A 22,071-nucleotide genomic window follows, 5' to 3' on the forward strand; every position below is an offset into this window, starting at 1 on the left:
AACATTTCAGCAGAGGCCCTGTTGCCAGATAATGCATTTTAGAAGATAGAGCTATACGCACCATCAGTAGTGCAGGATCCCTCTGGAACATGTTTCTGCATGTAGGCAATAGGTGGGCTGTTTGACTCAGACATTTCCTCTTCTTCCTCCTCCTCCTCATTATCCAGTCCATTGCCAACTTGTATAGCTGGGAATCCAGAAGAGCTACTCTGCGTATAACGATGCACTTCAATTTCTTTATTAAGTTCCTCTATCTTTGGTTTGACATCTGTTTTAAGAACAAATTTCAGGTATTATTTCAAGCTAGCTCAACCGTGTATTGTCGATACCTCCAAAAGGTCATGGAAATAATAGTTGAGGATGAGCCTCACCCCAGTCACGTCCTCTTCTCCTCTTCCCCATCAGGCAAGAGGTACAGGTGTTTGAAAACACATACCTTCAGATTGAGGGTCAATTCCTTCCCAGCTGTTATCAGGCAACTGAACCAGGCAACACCAACTTGACAGCAGTCCTGACCTACCATCTACTTCATTGAAGACCCTCGGACTATCTTTAATTGGACTTAATTGGACTTTATCTTGCACTAAACGTTATTCTCATTAATTGGGGTAGTAGAATTTGAGGTGAGAGTCAGTTGGGAGGTGAGAGTAATTTGATTGGGGTAGCATTTTACTGAGTGTGGCATTGAGAAGTCCTGGTAAAAGTGCAGTCAATTGGACCAATAGAAAGACACATCAATGGTTGGAAAATAGACACAAAATGCTGGAGTAACTCAGTGGGACAGGCAGCATCTCTGGTGAAAATGAATGGGTGACTTTTCGGGTTGAGACCCTTCTTCAGACTAGAGTCAGGGGAAAGGGAAACAAGAGGTATAGAAACATAGAAAATAGGTGCAGGATGAAGCCATTTGGTCGTTTGAGCCTGAACATTCTTTGTGATCACGGCTGAGCATCCACAATCAGTAACCCGTGCCTGTCTTCTCCCCATATCCCTTGATTGCACTAGCCCCTGGAGCTCTATCTAACTCTCCAACGAGAGAGCAGGCTATTCTAGACTGGGTATTGAGTAATGAGGAAGGGTTAGTTAGCAGTCTTGGTGTGCATGGCCCCTTGGGCAAGAGTGACCATAATATGGTTGAGTTCTTCATTAGGATGGAGAGTGACATAATTAATTCAGAAACAAGGGTTCTGAACTTAAAGAAAGGTAACTTTGAGGGTATGAGACGTGAATTGGCCAAGATAGACTGGCAATTGATTCTTAAAGTGTTGACGGTGGATATGCAATGGAAGGCATTTAAAGACTGCATGGATGAACTACAACAATTGTTCATCCCAGTTTGGCAAAAGAATGAATCAGGGAAGGTAGTGCATCCGTGGATAACAAGGGAAATCAGGGATAGTATCAAAACAAAAGATGAAGCATACAAATTAGCCAGAAAAAGCAGCCTACCAGAGGACTGGGAGAAATTCAGAGTCCAGCACAGGAGGACAAAGGGCTTAATTAGGAAAGGAAACATAGATTATGAAAGAAAACTGGCAGGGAACATAAAAACTGACTGCAAAAGTTTTTATAGATATGTGAAGAGAAAAAGATTAGTTAAAACAAATGTAGGTCCCTTGCAGTCAGAAACATGTGAATTGATCATGGGGAACAAGGACATGGCGGACCAATTGAATAACTACTTTGGTTCTGTCTTCACTAAGGAAGACATAAATAATCTGCCGGAAATAGCAGGGGACCGGGGGTCAAATGAGATGGAGGAACTGAGTGAAATCCAGGTTAGTCGGGAAGTGGTGTTAGGTAAATTGAATGGATTAAAGGCCGATAAATCCCCAGGGCCAGATAGGCTGCATCCCAGAGTACTTAAGGAAGTAGCCGCAGAAATAGTGGATGCATTAGTGATAATTTTTCAAAACTCTTTAGATTCTGGAGTAGTTCCTGAGGATTAGAGGGTAGCTAATGTAACCCCACTTTTTAAAAAGGGAGGGAGAGAAAACGGGGAATTACAGACCAGTTAGTCTAACATCGGTAGTGGGGAAAATGCTAGAGTCAGTTATTAAAGATGGGATAGCAGCACATTTGGAAAGTGGTGAAATCATTGGACAAAGTCAGCATGGATTTATGAAAGGTACATCATGTCTGACGAATCTTATAGAATTTTTCGAGGATGTTACTAGTAGCGTGGATAAGGGAGAACCAATGGATGTGTTATATCTGGACTTTCAGAAGGCTTTCGACAAGGTCCCACATAAGAGATTAGTATACAAACTTAAAGCACACGGTATTGGGGGTTCAGTATTGATGTGGATAGAGAACTGGCTGGCAGACAGGAAGCAAAGAGTAGGAGTAAACTGGTCTTTTTCAGAATGGCAGGCAGTGACTAGTGGGGTACCGCAAGGCTCAGTGTTGGGACCCCAGCTATTTACAATATATATTAATGATTTGGACGAGGAAATTGAATGCAACATCTCCAAGTTTGCGGTTAACACGAAGCTGGGGGGCAGTGTTAGCTGTGAGGAGGATGCTACGAGGCTGCAAGGTGACTTGGATAGGTTGGGTGAGTGGGCAAATGCATGGCAGATGCAGTATAATGTGGATAAATGTGAGGTTATCCACTTTTGTGGCAAGAACAGGAAAGCAGACATTTATCTGAATGGTGGCCAATTAGGAAAAGGGGAGATGCAACAAGACCTTTTTGTCATGGTACACCAGTCATTGCAGCAGGCAGTGAAGAAAGCGAATGGTATGTTAGCATTCATAGCAAAAGGATTTGTGTATAGGAGCAGGGAGGTTCTACTGCAGTTGTACAGGGCCTTGGTGAGACCACACCTGGAGTATTGTGTACAGTTTTTGTCTCCTAATCTCAGGAAAGACATTCTTGCCATAGAGGGAGTACAGAGAAGGTTCACCAGACTGATTCCTGGGATGGCAGGACTTCCATATGAAGAAAGACTGGACAGACTCGGCTTGCACTCGCTAGAATTTAGAAGATTGAGGGGGGATCTTATAGAAACTTACAAAATTCTTAAGTGGTTGGACAAGCTAGATGCAGGAAGATTGTTCCCGATGTTGGGGAAGTCCAGAACAAGGAGTCACAGTTTAAGGATAAGGGGGAAGTCTTTTAGGACTGAGATGAGAAAAACATTTTTCACACAGAGAGTGGTGAATCTGTGGAATTCTCTGCCACAGAAGGTAGTTGAGGCCAGTTCATTTGCTATATTTAAGAGGGAGTTAGATGTGGCCCTTGTGGCTAAAGGGATCAGGGGGTATGGAGAGAAGGCAGGTACAGGATACTGAGTTGGACGATCAGTCATGATCATATTGAATGTTGGTGCAAGCTTGAAGGACCGAATGGCCTACTCCTGCACCTATTTTCTATGTTTCTATGTTTAAATTCAACCAGTGAATTGGCCTCTACTGCCTTCTGTGGCAGAGAATTCCACAAATTCACAAATCTACGGGTGAAAAGTTTTTTTCTCATCTCAGTTTTAAATGGCCTCCCCTTTATTCTTAGACTGTGCCCCTTGGTTCTGGACTCTCCCATCATTGGGAACATTCTCCCTCATCTAGATTGTCCAGTCTTTTATAATTTCATACATTCCCCATCACAAATCCATGCTGACTTGGACCAATCATTTTACTGCTATTCAAATGTGCCATTATTACTTCTTTAATAATTGACTCCAGCATCTTCCCCACCACCGATGTCAGGCTAACTGGTCTATAATTCCCCGTTTTCTCTCTCGCTAGCTACCCTCCAATCCACAGGAACTGATCCTGAATCTATAGAATATTGGAAAATGATCACCAGTATGTCCAAGATTTTTAGAGCAACCTCCTGAATACCTTGGGATGCAAACCATCCGGCCTTGGAGTTTTATCAGCCTTCAGTCCCATTCGTCTACCCAATATTATTTCTCACCTAATGCAAATTTATTTCAGTCTGAAGAAGGGTCTCGACCTGAAATGTCGCCCATTCCCTTTCTCCAGAGATGTTGCCTCACCCACTGAGTTACTCCAGCATTTTGTGTCTACCTTCAAATTTCAATCCGTTCCTCTGTCTCCCTAGATCCTCTGTCCTCTAGTACATCTGGGAAATTGTTTGTGCCTTCATTAGCGAAGACAGGACCAACGTACCTGTTCAACTCTTTTGCCATTTCCTTGTTCCCCATAATAATGTCATCTGTTTCTGCCTTCAAGGGACCCACATTTGTCTTTACTAATCTTTTTCTCTTAACATACCTAAAGAAGCTTTTACTATCCTTCTTTATATTCTTTTGGCCAGCTTACCCTCGTACTTCATATTTTCACCCCAGTCTTGCCCTTTTTGTTACCTTCTGTTGTCCTTTGAAAGTTTCCCAATCCTCTGGCTTCCAGCTACTCTTTGCTATGTTATACACCTTTTCTTACAGTTTTATTCCATCCCTAACTTCCCTTGTCAGCCACAGTTGCCATTTACTCCCCTCAGAATCTTTCTTCCTCGTTGGAATGAAATGATCCTGCATCTTCTGGATTATGCCCAGAAATTCCTGCCATTGCTGTTCCACCGTCATTCCTGCTAGGATCCTTTTCCAGTCGACCTTGGCCAGCTCCACTCTCATGCCTTCATAGTCCCCTTTGTCCAACTGCAACACTGACACTTCTGATTTAACATAAGGGCCTAAGAAACTGTACAGCTTATTAAATTTACAAAGAAAGAATAATTAAATCAAAGGCCTCTCCAAATCGAGGAAGAAAGTTTTAAATGTTTAGCGGTGGAAGGCTGGGTACAAATAGAGGTCAGGAAAAACAGGATTGATAGGTGAGGAACAAAGTTTTAAACCAGCTGAGGTTTACGGAGCCCTCTTGCTGGAAGAGGAGCCAGGACATCACTGGAATGGTGACGTGTTGGGAAGCAAGAGGTTTCTATCAGTAAATAGGCTGAGGAAGTGGGACAGGTGGATGACATCTTGTTAAAATAACCAGGTAGTCTTTACAATGGAATATTGAATATTTCAAATACCTTGCAGATTAAAACAAGTAACTTTGATTATATGAAGCTGAGATAATATGATCCACTTTAACACTTAAACAGGCTTGAACATTCCAAGAAAACTGAAAGCTCTCAACCACAATCCTAAAATGCACTTTCAAGCTCCTGAAACAACAGTTTCTGAGATGAGATTTCTAGAGCATGAGAAAACTCCCAACTTGACAGACACACACACACACAATCATCTGGCTAACAGAAATGCGTCTTTTTATTCACAGATGCACCAGGAAGCACTTCAGAACACACTTGGGGCACTTTAATTTATTAGATGTAAAATCAATTTGAAATTGTCAAGATCGGAGCCTTGGTGGTGTGGTACTAACTATTTTGTGACTGGTGTGATCTTGATTCGATCCTAATCTCGGGTGATGTCTGTGAGGAGTTAGCACATTCGTCTTTTGGCCATTTAATTTCCCGGGTCCGCAGGTTCCCTCCCAGATGCCTGCTGTGTATAACCCCTGGTGTAGGTGGATGCCAGGTGCATGAGGGGAGATATTGATGGCCAGAGGTTATGGGGAAATAAACAGAATGGGACTGATGAGAATGATCGCAGGGCGGCACCGTGGCTCAGCGGTAGAGTTGCTGCCTTCTAGCGCCAGAGACCCGAGTTCGATCCTGATTACGGGTACTGTCTGTAGGGAGTTTGTACATTCTCCCCGTGACTTGCGTGGGTTTAACCGGGATCTCCGGTTTCCTCCCACACGCCAAAGACGTACAGGTTTGTAGGTGAATTGGTCTGGTATAAATGTAAATTGTCCCCAATGTGTGTAGGCTAGTGTTGGCGTGCGGGGATTGCTGCTCGGCGTAGACTCAGTGGGCTGAAGGCGCTTTTTCTGTGCTGTATCTCTAAAAGTAAAACTATACTAATCATACCTTAGCTCACAAACTCAATGGGACAAATGGCCCCCTTCTACATTGAATATGAAAGATAGAAACACGTTGAAATTATGGCAGCCTCTAATGTTAACTTGGTATATGTTTAAGCAACTTGGATGAGTGTTCTGCTTCAATAACGCCTCATTACTGATATGCCATCAAGCTATCAAGAATGATTTGTGGGCTCTGCAACATAAGACTGTTTATCTCATCCCAACACCTCACACCTTTCCCCATTAGATCACAAACACTGCACATGGAATATGGAAATGTACAACACTGAAGAAAACATTTTGATTCACATGGCTGACTTCAAATTCAAAGTCAGCACACAGATTTATAATCATGTTGCTATTATTGATTTTCTCACAAACTCACTATTGGAATTACTGATAACATCATCCTCAAATGCCTCCCAAGGCAATCCATGCAAGAACATTCAACATCCACTATGTAAATTGGATCTGAGCTTCCTATTAATATTCTCTTTCCTTAGTTTCTTTCATGCTTTTCTTGGAGATTTTCAGCCTTAGGCCACAGTAAACAATTTCTCAGAGTGAGAATTGTTAATATTCCTCAGAATTCCTGCTCAGTTTTCATCTCTAAACAAACACTACTTCTCCTTGAAGTTCGGATATTGAAACACTGTGCTTTGCCTTATGATATCTAATTTGGTAACCAGAGTTGTACTCCAGAGGGAGTTTACTCACACCACATGGGTGGCACGGTGGCGTAGCAGTAGAGTTCCTGCCTTACAACTCTACAGGGCCACCTTACAGGGTTCTTGTCTGTACGGAGCTTGTACGTTCTCCCCGTGACCTACAACAGCTTTTCCCGAGAACTTTGGTTTCCTTCCACACTCCAAAGATGTGCAGATTTGTAGGGGGGGGGAGGGGGGGGGGGGGTGGAGTCAACAACGTAGACGTGTATCCGTGCAGCTAATGGGAAAGAGAGTGTAGGAAAGACCACGTTTAAACAAACAGGGCAGGGGGATGGGACCCAATGCAAGGGCCATAAAAGGAGGACAGAAGCAAAAGGTAGAAGGGAGATAAGAAAAACTAACCTGAAATCTTTGTGCCTTACTGCGAGGAGCATTCGAGGTAAGGTGGATGAATTGAATGCGCAGTTAATAGTTAAGAGATATGATATAGTTGGAATTACCGAGACATGGTTCCAGGGTGACCAAGGCTTTAATGCAAGAGGATTACTCCAAGAGTAGATTAATGCAATAGGAAGGAGAGACATTAGCTTGGATGCTGTAGAATCGGTATGGGTAGAACAGCGAAATAGCCAAGGGCAGGAAATGTTTGTTGGAGTTGTATATAGACCAACGCAGTAGAGAGGTTGGAGATAGCATCTAGCAGTAAATTAGGGATGCGTGTAGCAAAGGTACAGCGATTATCATGGGTGATTTTAATCTACATATAGATTGGGCCGACATATAGAATCGGTAACAGTGCTGAGCAGGAGGATTTCCTGGAATGTATACGGGATGTGTTTTAAAACCAATATGTAGAGGAACCAACTAGTGGGCAGGCCACCCTACACTGGGTATTGTGTAATGAGGAAGGATTGGTTTGCGATCTCGATGTGCAAAGCCCCTTGGGCAACAGTGACCATAATGTGGTGGAATTCTGCATTAGGATGGAGAGTGACCTGGTTAATTCAGAGACTAGGGTCCTGAACTTGAATAAAAAAGACTTTGAAGGTATGAGACGAGAATTGGCTAGGATAGACTGGCAAATTATACTTAAAGGGTTGACAGTGGAGATGCAATGGCGAAGATTGAAAGACCGCATGGATGAACTCCAGAAATTGTTCATCCCTGTCTGGCGAAAAAATAAAACTGGGAAGGCGGCTCAACCGTGGCTAACGAGGAAAATCAAGGATAATGTTAAATCCAAGGAAGAGGCATATAAATTGGCCAGAGGATGCTGCAAACCAGAGGACTGGGAGAAATGTAGAATTCAACAGAGGAGGACAAAGGGGTTAATTAAGAGGGGGGGGGGGGCATGAAAGAAAGATTACGGAGAATATAAAAACTGACTGTAAAGGTTTCTACAGGTAAGTAAAAAAGAAAAGATTAGTGAAGACGAATGTAGGTCTCTTACAGTCAGAGACAGGTGGATTTATATTGGGAAACAAGGAAATGGCAGAACAGTTAAACGAGTACTTTGGTTCTGTCTTCACTAAGGAAATCACAAACAATTTCCCTGAAATACTAGGGTTCCGAAGATCTAGTGGGAGGGCGGAACTGAAGGGAATCCACATTAGTCAGAAAATGGTGTTAGATAAACTGTTGGGACTGAAGGCAGATAAATCCCCAGGGCCTGGTGGTCTGCATCCCAGAGTACTCAAGGAGGTGGCCCTGGAAATCGTGGATGCATTGGTGATCATTTTTCAACGTTCTCTCGATTCTGGATCAGTTCATGTGGACTGGAGGGTAGCCAATGTAACTCCACTTTTTCAGAAAGGAGGGAGAGAGAAAACAGGGAATTAAAGACCAGTTAGCCTTAGATCAGTAGTGGGAAAGATGCTGGAGTCAATTATTAAAGGTGTTATTGCAACGGTTATTGCAGGTGTTATGGAAAGCAGTGATGGGATCAGTCAAAGACAGCATGGATTTATGAAGGGGAAATCATGCATGACTAAACTTTTGGAATTTTTTTAGGATGTGTAACAAGTAGCATGGATAAGGGAGAGCCAGTGGATGTGGAGAATGTGGACTTTCAAAAAGCCTTTGACAAGATCCCACACAAGAGATTAGTGTGCAAAATGAGAGCACATGGTATTGGGGGTGGGGTATTGACGGATAGAGAACTGGTTGGCAGACAGGAAGCAAAGAGTAGAAATTAACGGGTCCTTTTCAGAATGGCAGGCAGTGACTAGTGGGGTGCCGCAAGGCTCGGTGCTGGGACCCCAGTTGTTTACAATATATATTAACGATTTAGACGAGGAATTAATTGTATCATCTCGAAGTTTGTGGATGACTGGGTGACAGCGTGAGCTGCGAGGAGGATACTATGTGGCTGCAGGGTGACTTGGATAGGTTGGGTGAGTGGGCAGAAGTATGGAAGATGCAGTATAATGTGGATAAATGTGAGGTTATTCACTTTGGTGGCAAGAACAGGAAGGCAGATTATTATCTGAATGGTTTCAGGTTAGGAGAAGGGAAGGTGCAACAAGACCTGGGTGCGTTGTACATCAGTTACTGAAAGTACGTATGCAGGTACATCAGGCAGTGAAGAAAGTCAATGGCCTTCATTGCAAGAGGATTTGAGTTTATAACAAGGAGGTCCTACTGCAGTTGTACAGGGCCCTGGTGAGACCACACCTGGAGTATTGTGTGCAATTTTGGTCTCCTAATTTGAAGAAGGACATTATTGCTATTGAGGGAGTGCAGCGGAGGTTCACCAGGTTAATTCCTGGGATGGCGGGACTGACATATGATGAAATAATGGGTCGACTGGGTATATTCGCTGGAATTTAGAAGGATAAGAGGGGATCTTATAGAAAAATATAAAATTCTTAGAGGATTGGACAGGGTAGATGCAGGAAAAATGTTCCCGATGTTGGCGGAGTCCAGAACCAGGGGTCACAGTTTAAGAATAAGGGGTCATTTAGGACTGAGATGAGGAAAAACAGAAGGCAGTGGGGACCAATTCACTAGATGTTTTGAAGAAAGAGTTAGATTTAGCTCTGGGCTAAGGGAACAAATGGATATGGGGATATGAGGTACTGATTTTGAATGATCAGCCATGATCATATTGAATGGCGGTGCAGGCTCTAAGGACTGAATGGCCTATTCCTGCACCTATTTTCTATGTTTCTATGTATTTTAATATCCTACCTGCCTTACCTAATGCAATAGTGTAAATGTCTTCAATGATCTTTCACCAGTAAGCCTCAACCTTTTCTTCACTATGATGAATCTGGCATCATTCTTAACATCATTATGTTCATCTTAACATCATTCCATTCTCAGTTAATCTGTCAGCGTTGTAGAGTTTTCTACATTAATAACTGTTAACAGGCCCACATGCCCCATCATCTATTTAAAGGTCCAGGTTGAGCAGAAGTTCACTTAGTGAAGTAGATGATTTACTCAAATTAAAAAAATAAATGATTGAGTAAAATAATAAAAAAATGTTCTCATATGTGAAGAAGAGGAAATAAGGAACTGCAGATGCTGGTTTTTTTTTTTTTAAAGGCAGAAAGTGCTGGAGTAACACAGCAGGTCAAGCAGCATCACATGAGGATGTGGATGGGTGACATTTAGGCTCGGGACCCTTCTTTAGAGTGTGGTGGGGGGTTGAAAGCTAGAAGAGAGGGAAGGGCAGGACAAAGCTTGGCTGGTAATAGTTGAACACGGGTGAGAGGGGGTTGATAGGCAGATATGGTTAGGCAGATGGTTGATAGACAGACAGATGAAAAAAGATGTGAGACAAAAGGATTGAAGAGCTACAAATCTTACAAGGTGAAGCCAGCGGAAGTGGGAGCGGAGAAATTGGTGCAAGTCTAGGTGGGCCACAAGGAAAAGCATCTGCAGTTCCTTGGTTCTACTTAAACTCTTTCCTCTGGCTTCACAATTCACACCTCTTCTATCTTTATCTCATACTTTTTATCTTTCCATCTCTGGCCTTTGTCCAACCACCTTTGTCCAATCAAACTCCCCTCACTTGTATCCACCTATCACTTGCCAGGCTATGTCACAAGGAGAAGCGGAAAGAAAGGGAGGTGTGTATGGGGAGAAAGGGGAGGGGGTGTTGTTAGAGGTTACCTAAAATTGGTGAATTCAGTGTTTTCATACTGTTGGGTTATAAGCTGTCCAAGTGGAATATGAGGAGTTAACTTCTGTGAAGTTAATTTTTCAAACCAGGCTGCAAACCACTAGAGTGGTTGATGCAAAGGCATATATTTCTGCCTTGCATGTTCCATTGCGCAGGCACATCAGTCAAAATAATTTTTTGCCAATAAGTTTCCAATTAATGGAGCTGCCTGAGTTACTGTAGTTGCGGCTCCTGGACAGTAGATGGCACTACCGAGGAAGGTTTTAGATTAGAGATACAGCGTGAAAACAGGCCAACTGCCCACAAGGTCCACACCGACCATTGATCACATGAACAATATCCTACTTTCGTATCCTACACACAAGGGGCAATTCACAAAAGCCAATTAACCTTCAAACCTCCACATCTTTGGAATGTGGGAGGAAACCGGAGCACACAGAGAAAACCCTAGCCATACAAACGCCATACACACAGAACCCGTAGTCAGGATTGAACCCTGGTCTCCGGCACTGCGAGACGGCAGCTCTACTACTACATCACCAAGCCGTATATTGTAATATGTAGCAGTGGGGAGAAGCTGAATAATATTGGAGACTATTCACAGGGATTGGAATGAGCGATTACCCTTGTGCCTGTCTCGGTGCACTGCAAGTCAAACACATCATCTACTCCCACTTCATTATTATGACTGCAGTAACTCTGCTGTTTGTTGCCTTTGTGTACATAACCTTGTGATCCAATTCTGTGATTAGCCCAAATAACTGCTGCGTTTGGCCTAGTGAAGCAAAGCATGAACATCGTAAAAGGGGAGAGGCTCATTATTGAAACCTGGGTTGAATAACAGGGACCATATTAGGTGCCCTTTTTCAACTTCTCTGAAGCATTTGACTCCATCGTCTAGGGGGATCAGTGCAGTATCCACCTGAAAATACATCTGCCCGCAGAAATATATTCCTTTTTAGGTTATTTTTGTGATAAGTACTACCATTGTTATGTACAGATAATCCTCCAATTCCAAAAGAAGAATAAGTGAATGAACATTAGTATCCTCTCCCAAGCCAATGTCCCTAGCACCAAAGCCCAAATTACTAGTTTTATCCGGCCAGTTCCACTGTCCTGATTAAATGCCTTCTTGTCCTCTTTCCCTCAGCTAACAATGAACCATTCTACAATTCCTTAGCATTGTCTGCTTTGATCTGTCATTTTCACACCTTACCTTTCCATATCTGTAGACTCCTTCTCCCCGACTCTGTCTGAAGAAGGGTCTTGACCCGAAACGTCACCTATTCCTTTCTTCCAGAGATGATGTCTGACCCGCTGAGTTACTCCAGCTTTTTGTGTCTATCCCAAATTGCTATTGACCAGACCACATAATCTGCCAGCCCAGCACTAGAACCCTATAAAGATCGAATGTTAGCAATTCTGTATGGGGAAGATTCCTAATGAAGAGAGGAAAAGATTGAAGGATGCTCAAAACTTCCAAAAGATCTCTACTGACTTGTGAGAATCCATTGCCCATTCGGAATGAAAAAATAACATTTGTAATGGCACTGAGAAAATCAACATAGAGACCCAATAAATGTGGCAAAAGGATTGCACCCCTTCTAAAAAATACCCACTGACTCACTCTATGAAGCACTTGTGGAGGTCTATGGATCCCAAATTGCCCTCATCAGTCACCTCTGAAACTACAAAAAAAGGAATGGATGCAAGGGAGGATGAAGAGTCAGTTTTAAATTCTGGCAGAAAGGCAATCTTGCAATTGATAAAGGATGTGTATGCCAAAAGTGAGATCTAACAGCTTGAGTAGGGAAATAAGTTGAAACACCAATGCATGAACACAGCTGCCACAAACCTACACTGTCTTGGCCCCACACACAACCCATCCATTCAATTTCAGATACAATGCACTGGGTTCTTCAACCAAGCTAAATGGATGTGAAAGATCCTGTTGCGTTAAGTGGAGTAACTCAGCGGGTCAGGCAGCATCTCTGGAGAAAAGGAATTAGCGACGTTTCGGGTCGAGACCCTTCCTCAGACTGAGAGTCAGGGGAAAGGGGAACAAGAGCTATTGACAGCACATAGAACAAAAGGCTGAAAGATAAGCAAAAGGTAACGATGATCAAGGAAAGGTGGACCCCACAATGGTCCATTGTTGGCTGTGGGATAGGTGATAACAAGTCATACAAGCAATGAAACTCAACAGGTCGACAGTGAAACTAGTACGACGACTAGGGTGGGGGAGGGACAGAGAGGGAATGGGTGCAAGGGTTACTTGAAGTTAGAGAAATCAATATTCATACCGCTGGGTTGTAAACTGTGAAGTCTGCTCCACTTTAAAATCTTTGTTCTGGCTGATATTTATCTCACAGTTGTGCATTATTAAGAACATATAATCTGGTTATTGTAACACTGCTAATTATGGTAGTTTGCTACATTACACATTTCAAAATTGCTTAGCAAATATATTTGTATACCAGCATTGCAAATATATTTCAAAAGTATTGCATTGGCTGTAAAATTTTAAATGCTCCAGAAACAGAAGTAAAAGATGTCCTGTAAAGCAAGATTTTCTTTGCTCCCTTATCTGTCTAAATTTCTTACGTGTTTAATCTTAGTGAAGGTTTTTCCACACCTGAAAATGCAAACAGGCCTGCCTTTTCTCAAAGTCTGTTTGTTACCTATCTGGCCAAAATGTATCAAAGGCTTCTTGCAACTGAATTGTGTTTGAATTGAAAAACAAATTCAAAGCTTATGAAAGGCATAGATAGGGTAGACAGTCAGAACTTTTTTCCGCAGATGGAAAATTCAAAGACTAGACGGCATAGCTTTAAAGTGTGAGGGGCAAAGTTTGAAAGAGATGTGTGGGGCAACCTTTTTTTTTTACACAGAGGGTGGTAAGTGCCTGGAACCCTTTGCCAGAGGTGGTGGGTGAGGCAGATACGGTAATAAGGGATAGGAGTAAAATTTGGCCATTCGGCCCATCAAGTCTACTCCGCCATTCAATCATGGCTGATCTATCTCTCCCTCCGAACCCCCATCTCCTGCCTTCTCCCCATAACCTCAGACACCCTTACTAATCAAGAATCTATCTATCTCTGCCTTAAAAATAATGCCTGGCATGGCCTCCACAGCCTTCTGTGGCAAAGGATTCCATAGGTTCACAACCCTCTGACCAAAGACATTTCTCCTCCTTCCAAAAAGATTGTTCTTTAATTCAGAGGTTATGACCTCTAGTTGTAGACTCTCCCACTGGTGGTAATATTATCTCCATATCTACTCTATCCAAGCCTTTCACTATTCTGTATGTTGCAATGAGGTCCCCCCTCATTCTTCCAAACTCCAGTGAGTGCAGGCCCAGTGCCGATAAACACTCATCATAAGTTAACCTACTCATTTCTGGGGATAATTCTTGTAAAAGATAGTGGCATTCAAGAAGCTTTTGGATAGATATTCGGATTGGCTGGGAATGGAGGGATATGAATTATGTGCAGGTTGAAGAGAGATGATCTCGGCATCGTGTTCAGTACGGACATTGTGGGCCGAAGGGCCTGTGCTTCTGCTGAACTTAGCACATGATTATAACTGGTATTTCAGATGTGTTTTGTGTTAGGATTATAAGCATCTTAGAAAATGGAAAGGAATGAAATCACAATTTGTTTAATGACAATGCACTAGCTATTCCTTTTAAAATGCAACTTGAGGACAAATGGTCTCAAGTGAAAAAGGTTATTAAAGCAGTCACTCCTGATCCTGCCTTTTAAGAGCAGGCCTTGCCCTTCAAATACAGGGTGAAAAAAAAAATCTAGTTGATGTTTTATTCATTCAACCACCTCCCACAACAAATTGCATTGAAGGTTTAGATATATACACATAAAAGTACAATCACCACACCTACCCCAAAATGTACCCACTGAGACAATACATAAATTGAGGCAAGTAATCTAACACATTCCAATAGTCAGTGAAAAATGTTCAAGCATTTAGTATCACAATTTCAGATAGGAAGTAAATGTGGAAGCAAAAAGGCAAGTATAATGGAATACAATATTGAACAAACCGATTATTTTCCCCTAATGAGCATTGAAATCAAACTATGGCTATCCTGACCTTGAGGGGACAGAGGTGGTTTATCGGATTCAAGGTAAAGCTGAGAGAAAATTGGTTGAGGAGAAATACTGTTGGAACGAAGTGATGCTTCGATTGAATTGTGAAGAGCCTCTTCAAAACGCGCAGATTTCAATTGCCCAGCATATGAATTTCCCATGGTCTGAAAATAAGAAAAAACAACATAATGTATATAATAACACAAATTAAAGATTTGATTATCATATTCTGAATACAATTCCCAGGGGTACTTAGAAAGCCAAGATCCAGTAAAATGCAAGAATTATTTACAATAAACATAATCCAAAAAGTATTATTTTCTCACTTTAGACAAAGGTCATTTTTTTAAATTCCTCTTTATTTTTCATAGTCTAGCAATCACTGTGAGTCACTGCAGAGGGCCAAATCTGTGTAGAAATGGTTAACTGCTTCGGGGCACTCGGTGGCACAGCGATAGAGTTGCTGCCTTACAGTGCTTGCAGCGCCGGAGACCCGGGTTCGATCCCGACTGCGATTGCTGTCTGTACGGGTTTTCTCCAAGATCTTCGGTTTCCTCCCACAATCCAAATACGTACAGGTTTGTAGGTTAATTGGCTTGGTATAAATGTAAAATTGTCCCTCGTGTGTGTAGGATAGTGTTAGTGTGAGGGGATCACTGGTCGGTGCGGACTCGGTGGGCCGAAGGGCCTGTTTCCGAGCTGCATTACTAAACTAAACTAAAAACCTAAAACTAAACTAACCATGATCACAGAATCATAAAACGGTTTGCCAAATCTGGAAAACTCACTGCAATTTATTAACATTATACACTTGGGATTCGAATAAGAACAAAATTGGCTCACCTTTGGTATCAGTTTTTCATTACTGTCAAATATAAAATGGCCAACTGGTTTCTGTGTAATCAAACTCCAGCAAATATCAACATTTTCAACATTATCACAGAGAGGCAACAAAAAAATAATTTTTGTTTAAGAAGGAACTGCAGATGCTGGAAAATCGAAGGTACACAAAAAAGCTGGAGAAACTCAGCGGGTGCAGCAGCATCTATGGAGCGAAGGAAATAGGCAACGTTTCGGGCTGAAACCCTTCTTCAAATAATTTTACCAGCTTGTGAAATAATTAAAAGTATAAAATTGTTACTACTTCCTTCAGATTCACATAAATGTCTGGCCATCTGCATCCAAAATTGCCAAACAAGAAGGGAGGAAACAAGAAGACAGCACAAAGAGTAGGCCCTGTTAAAATTCAACAGCTCAGTGAGATACAAACAAAGTTAGGGACAGAGAGGTATTCTGAAAAGGTAACAATAAAATAAAGTCAAAGTAAGGAAGCCCTGCACTTAACTTATGGAGTCTTTACACCTTTGACTACTCAAGGAAACAAGATGGGCCATCATGCCCATGCTGACCATCAATTACCATCCATGCTCTCTCAATGTCCAGCACGTAACCTGCTCTGCCTTGGCGATTCAAGTCTTTAGCTACATTGCCCTCCATAATGTTTCTAAGCTTCTAAGAAGTCGACAAATGGAGACCAAACCCTTTGGAATTGGTCTATTTTGTCTGTTAGGAGGAATCGCATTTCTTCAAGATGTTGGGTTTCCAACATGTTTGAAATCCACATTTTAAGCGTTGGCATCGATGTATTTTTCCAAAATGTCAGTATATGTTTTTTTGCCGTTATTAAACCATAGTTAAGGAATGATTTTTGAAACATATTCAATTTATTCTCGTCTTCCATTAATCCAAATATAATCAATCAGATTTTATTAAAGGGTATTTTTATGCATGGTTTCACCATGTAGAAATTACAGCAGTATTTATACATAGTCCCCCTGCTTCAGGGCACACCATGTTTGGGACACAGCAATGGTCATGTAAATAAAAGTAGTTATGTTTATATTTTGTTGTATATCCTTTGCCACGCCAAGGCAGTGCAGGTTACATGCTGGACATTGAGATAACATGGATGGCTATTCGATAATATTTTATTATCAATGTTTAATGTTTTTATGTGTCATTCCTAACTGTCACTGTATGTGACATTCCTAATTGTCACATGTTGTCACGTGGGTGGAGCACCAAGGCAAATTCCTTGTATGTGAATACTTGGCCAATAAACTTATTCATTCATTCATTCATTCATTCATTCATTCATTCATTCGTTCATGCAATGACTGCTTGAAGTCTGCGATTCATGGGCATCACCAGTTGCTGGGTGTCTTCTCTGGTGATGCTCTGCCAGGCCTGCATTGCAGCCATCTTTAGCTTATGCTTGTTTTGGGGGCTAGTCCCCTTCAGTTTCCTCTTCAGCATATAAAAGGCATGCTCAATTGGTTTCAGATCGGGTGATTTACTTGGACACTCAAGAATTGACCTTTTTTAGCTTTGAAAAACTCATTTGTTGCTTGAGCAGTATGTTTGGGATCATTGTCTTGCTGTAGAATGAACCACTGGCCAATGGGTTTTGAGGCATCTATTTGAACTTGAACAGATAGGATGTGTCTATACACTTCAGAATTCATTATGCTACTACCATCAGCAGTTGTATCATCAATGAAGATAAGTGAGCCAGTACCTTCAGCAGCCATACATGCCCTGGCCATAACACCCCCACCACCATGTTTCACAGATGAGGTGGTATGCCTTGGATCTTGGGCAGTTCCTTCTCTCCTCTATACTTTGCTCTTGGCATCACTCTGATGCAAGTTAATCTTCGTCTCATCTCTTCACAAGATCTTTTTCCAGAACTGTGGTTGTTCTTTTAAGTGCTTCTTTGCAAAATGTAACCTGGCCATCCTGTTTTTTGCGGCTAACTAGTGGTTTACATCTTGCAGTGTAGCCTCTGTATTTCTGTTCATGAAGTCCTCTACAGGCAGTGGTCATTGATAAATCCACACCTGACTCCTGAAGAATGTTTCTGATCTATCATACAGATGTTTCGAGATTTTTCTTTATTATAGAGAGAATTCTTCTATCATCAGCTGTGGTAGTCTTCCTTGGCCTGCCAGTCCCTTTGCGATTGGTGAGCTCACCAGTGCTCTCTTTCTTCTTCATGATGTTCCAAACAGTTGATTTTGGTAAGCCTAAGGTTTGGCTGATGTCTCTAACAGTTTTATTCTTGTTTCTCAGTCTCACAATGGCTTTCATTGGCACAACTTTGGGCCTCATGTAGATAAACAGCAATAAAAACTTCCAAATGTGATGGAAAGACTGGGAGAAAGACTAGGTGCTGAGAGCTCTCTTATACCTGCCAGATGGAGGCATTTAAACATCCCTGAGCAATTACAAACACCTGTGAAGCCATGTGTCCCAAACATTATTGTGTCCTGAAATGGGAGGAATATGTATAAACACAACTGTAATTTCTACATGGTGAAACCAAAATGTATAAAAATACCCTTTAATAAAATCTAAAAATGTGCACTTGAATCACATGTGATTTTTTCTATTACAAATCTCAAATTCTGAGGCAAATAAATAAATGATGGCTCTTTGTTCCAAACATTATGGAGGGCACTGTAGGTGCCTCCTAAATGATGTCAGAGCCTCTGCTTCCTCCACCCTCCTCGGGCAGCAAATTTCCAATTCCAACCACCTTCAGGGTGAAACATAGAAACATAGAAAATAGGTGCAGGAGTAGGCCATTCGGCCCTTCGAGCCTGCACCGCCATTCAATATGATCATGGCTGATCATCCAACTCAGTATCCTGTACCTGCTTTCTCTCCATACCCCCTGATCCCTTTAGCCACAAGGGCCACATCTAACTCCCTCTTAAATATAGCCAATGAACTGGCCTCAACTACATTCTGTGGCAGAGAATTCCAGAGATTCACCACTCTCTGTGTAAAAAATGTTTTTCTCATCTCAGTCCTAAAAGATTTCCTCTTTATCCTTAAATGTTTTTTGTTTTTTTCTGGAAATAGGTTTCTGGAAATAGGTTCCTCCTCAGATCCCCTCGAAAACCAACAGTGTTTTACCTTAAGCCTATGCCCTCCACTTTTAGACACCTCTGCTAAGGGCAAATATTATTTTACTACCTACTCTATTTCTGCCTTCATAATTTCGTACACCACTATCACATCCACACTTGGCCTCCTGCTCCTGCTCCTGCTCCTGGGGGGAAAAAACAGCCTATTCAGTCTTGCTTTGGAAAGACTCCATTGCGCAGATGGTAGAGCTGCTACCTCACGGCACCAGAGAACTGGGTTTGATCCTGGCCTCGGGTGCTGTCTGTCTGGAGTTTGCACATTCTCCATGTTAACCCGCATGGATCCCTCCGGATTCTCCCGTTCCCTCCCACATAACTAAAAAGGCAATACGGGGAGAAAAGATGGGGTACAAAGGTAAGCTAGCCAAGAATATAAAGGAGCATAGTAAAAGCTTCTCTAGGTTTGTGAAGAGAAAAAAAATTAGTTAAGACCGAAGTTGGACCTTTGAAGACAGAAAAAGGTGAATGTTTTAAGGGGAACAAGGAAATGGCAGATGAGTTGAACAGGTACTTTGGATCCGTCTTCACTAAGGAGGACACAAACAATCTTCCTGATGTACTAGTGGCCAGAGCATCTGGGGTGACGGAGGAACTGAAGGAAATCCACATTAGGCAGGAAATGGTGTTGGGTAGACTGATGGGACTGATGGTCTGCATCCCAGGTACTTAAGGAAGTGGCTCTAGAAATCGAGGATGCATTGGTGATAATTTTGCAATGTTCTATAGATTCAGGATCAGTGGATTATAGACCGGTTAGCCTGACATCGGTGGTGGGGAAGATGCTGGAGTCAATTATAAAAGATGAGATAGCCGAACATTTGGATAGCAGTAACAGGATTGGTCCGAGTCAGCATGGATTTACGAAGGGAAAATCATGCTCGACTAATCTTCTGCAACTAGGAAAATGGACAAGGGAGAACCAGTGGATGTAGTGTACCTGGACTTTCAGACAGCATTTGATAAGGTCCCACATAGGAGATTAGTGGGCAAAATTAGGGCACATGGTATTGGGGGTAGAGTGCTGACATGGATAGAAAATTGGTTGGCAGACAGGAAACAAAGAGTAGGGATTAACGGGTCCCTTTCAGAATGGCAGGCAGTGACTAGTGGGGTACCGCAAGGCTCGGTGCTGGGACTGCAGCTATTTACAATATACATCAATGATTTAGATGAAGGGATTCAAAGTAACATTAGCAAATTTGCAGGGGTAGAAGATTGCAACCTTCACGTGGTCCGCCATGTTTCGACAAATGCAATCAACCCGGCGTGTACAATCAAATAAGATCAAATAGAACAAGTTGTCCTACAACATTAGGCTGTGCACGCCATACACAAGAAGAAGAAAAAGCAAATTTGCAGATGACACAAAGCTGGATGGCAGTGTGAACTGTGAGGAGGATGCTATGAGAATGCAGGGTGACTTGGGCAGGTTGGGTGAGTGAGCAGATGCATGGCAGATGCAGTTTAATGTGGATAAATGTGAGGTTATCCACTTTGGTAGCAAAACGGGAAGGCAGATTATTATCTAAATGGTGTCAAGTTGGAAAAAGGGGAAGTACAACGGGATCTGGGGGTCCTTGTTCAGCACTCAATGAAAGTAAGCATGCAGGTACAGCAGGCAGTGAAAAAAGCAAATGGCATATTGGCCTTCATAACAAGAGGAGTTGAGTACAGGAGCAAAGAGGTCCTTCTGCAGTTGTATAGGGCCCTAGTGAGACCACACCTGGAGTATTGTGTGCAGTTTTGGTCCCCTAATTTGAGGAAGGACATTCTTGCTATTGAGGGGTGCAGCATAGGTTTACAAGATTAATTCCCGGGATGGCAGGACTGTCATATGCTGAGAGAATGGAGCGGCTGGGCTTGTATACTCTGGAGTTTAGAAGGATGAGAGGGTTTCTTATTGAAACATATAAGATTATTAATGGTTTGGACACGCTAGAGGCAGGAAACATGTTCCCGATGTTGGGGGAGTCCAGAACCAGGGGCCACTGTTCAAGAATAAGGGGTAAGCCATTTAGAATGGAGATGAGGAAACACTTTTTCACACAGAGAGTTGTGAGTCTGTGGAATTCTCTGCCTCAGTGGGCGGTGGAGGCTGGTTCTCTGGATACTTTCAAGAGAGAGCTAGATAGGGCTCTTAAAGATAGCGGAATTAGGGTATATTGGGAGAAGGCAGGAACGGGGTCCTGATTGGGAATGATCAGCCATGATCATATTGAATGGAGGTGCTGGCCCGAAGGACCGAATGGCCTACTCCTGCACCTATTGTCTATTGTCCCAAAGACTGGCAGATTTGTAGGTTAATTGGCTTCTGTAAAATGGCCCCTAGTGTGCAAGAATGATAGTGTGTATGGGTCATAGAGTTATACAGTGTGGAAACAGGCCCTTCGGCCCAACTTTGCACACTGGCCAACATTTCCCAGCTACACTAGTCCCACCTGCCCAACTTTGGCACATATCCCTCAAAACCTGTCCCATCCATGTAACTGTCTAACAGTTTCTTAAACGTTGGGATAGTTCCAGCCTCAACTACCTCCTCTGGCAGCTCGTTCCACACACCCAACGCCCTTTGTGTGGAAAGGTTATCCCTCAGATTCCTATTAACTCTTTTCCCCTTCACCTTAAACCTTGATTCAACAACTCTGGGCAAGAGACTGTGCACCTACCCAATACCCAGTGATCGATAGTCAGCAAGAACTCAGGTGACCTTTGTGGGTTTGTAGGTTAATTGGCTTGTTACAATTGTAAATTGTCCCTAGTGTGTGTGTGTAATTGTGCGGGGATCGGTAGTTGGCGCGGAATCAGTGGGCCGAAGGGCCTGTTTCCGCGCTGTATCTCTAAACTAAACTAAACAACAATACGTTTGGGGGAACAAATAACAGCAGTTGAAATAATTATGAGTGTTATTTGCTTATAAAGATGCTCAAAAACTTTCACAAGCATCAGCTTAGTTCATACTCCAATTATGTTTAAACAATCTATTTGCAAATAAAACATTCTTTCTGCAGATATATTTCAAAATAAAAGAATATACTGGAATCTGCAGATATCCCACATCATATATAAATCCGTGTTTCTAACTCTTAGTGCAGCCTGAATTCTACATATTTTTCTGTTTTGTCATCATTAAAAGAATGTTATACTGAATTGCCAAAGTGTCCCATTCCTTGACATACCACGGATTCTTTTGTGAAGTAAACACTTCTAAGTGTGCGTGGAATTTCAAACATTATTGGGGGTAGACCCAAAGATTGTGTCCCTGGGAATGAGTGCGT

General features: G+C 42.3%; 1 protein-coding gene across 9 annotated transcripts in view; it reads right to left on the minus strand.

The window, feature by feature from the left end:
• Nucleotides 1–22,071, minus strand: part of greb1l (GREB1 like retinoic acid receptor coactivator) — a 254,492-nt gene that overhangs the window by 113,490 nt on the left and 118,931 nt on the right. For 8 of the 9 annotated variants that reach the window (XM_033019628.1, XM_033019632.1, XM_033019629.1 and 5 more), the window contains 2 exons: nt 14,809–14,968; nt 62–268 (listed from right to left, as the gene is read on the minus strand). In XM_033019628.1, the coding sequence (XP_032875519.1) occupies nt 62–268; nt 14,809–14,965 (364 nt within the window). In that variant the 5' untranslated portion in view covers nt 14,966–14,968. The remainder of the gene's footprint in view (nt 1–61; nt 269–14,808; nt 14,969–22,071) is intronic. The other variant, XM_033019627.1, reaches the window with a different exon arrangement.

This window comes from Amblyraja radiata, chromosome 4 (genome assembly GCF_010909765.2).
Source record: "Amblyraja radiata isolate CabotCenter1 chromosome 4, sAmbRad1.1.pri, whole genome shotgun sequence".
NCBI lineage: Eukaryota > Metazoa > Chordata > Chondrichthyes > Rajiformes > Rajidae > Amblyraja > Amblyraja radiata.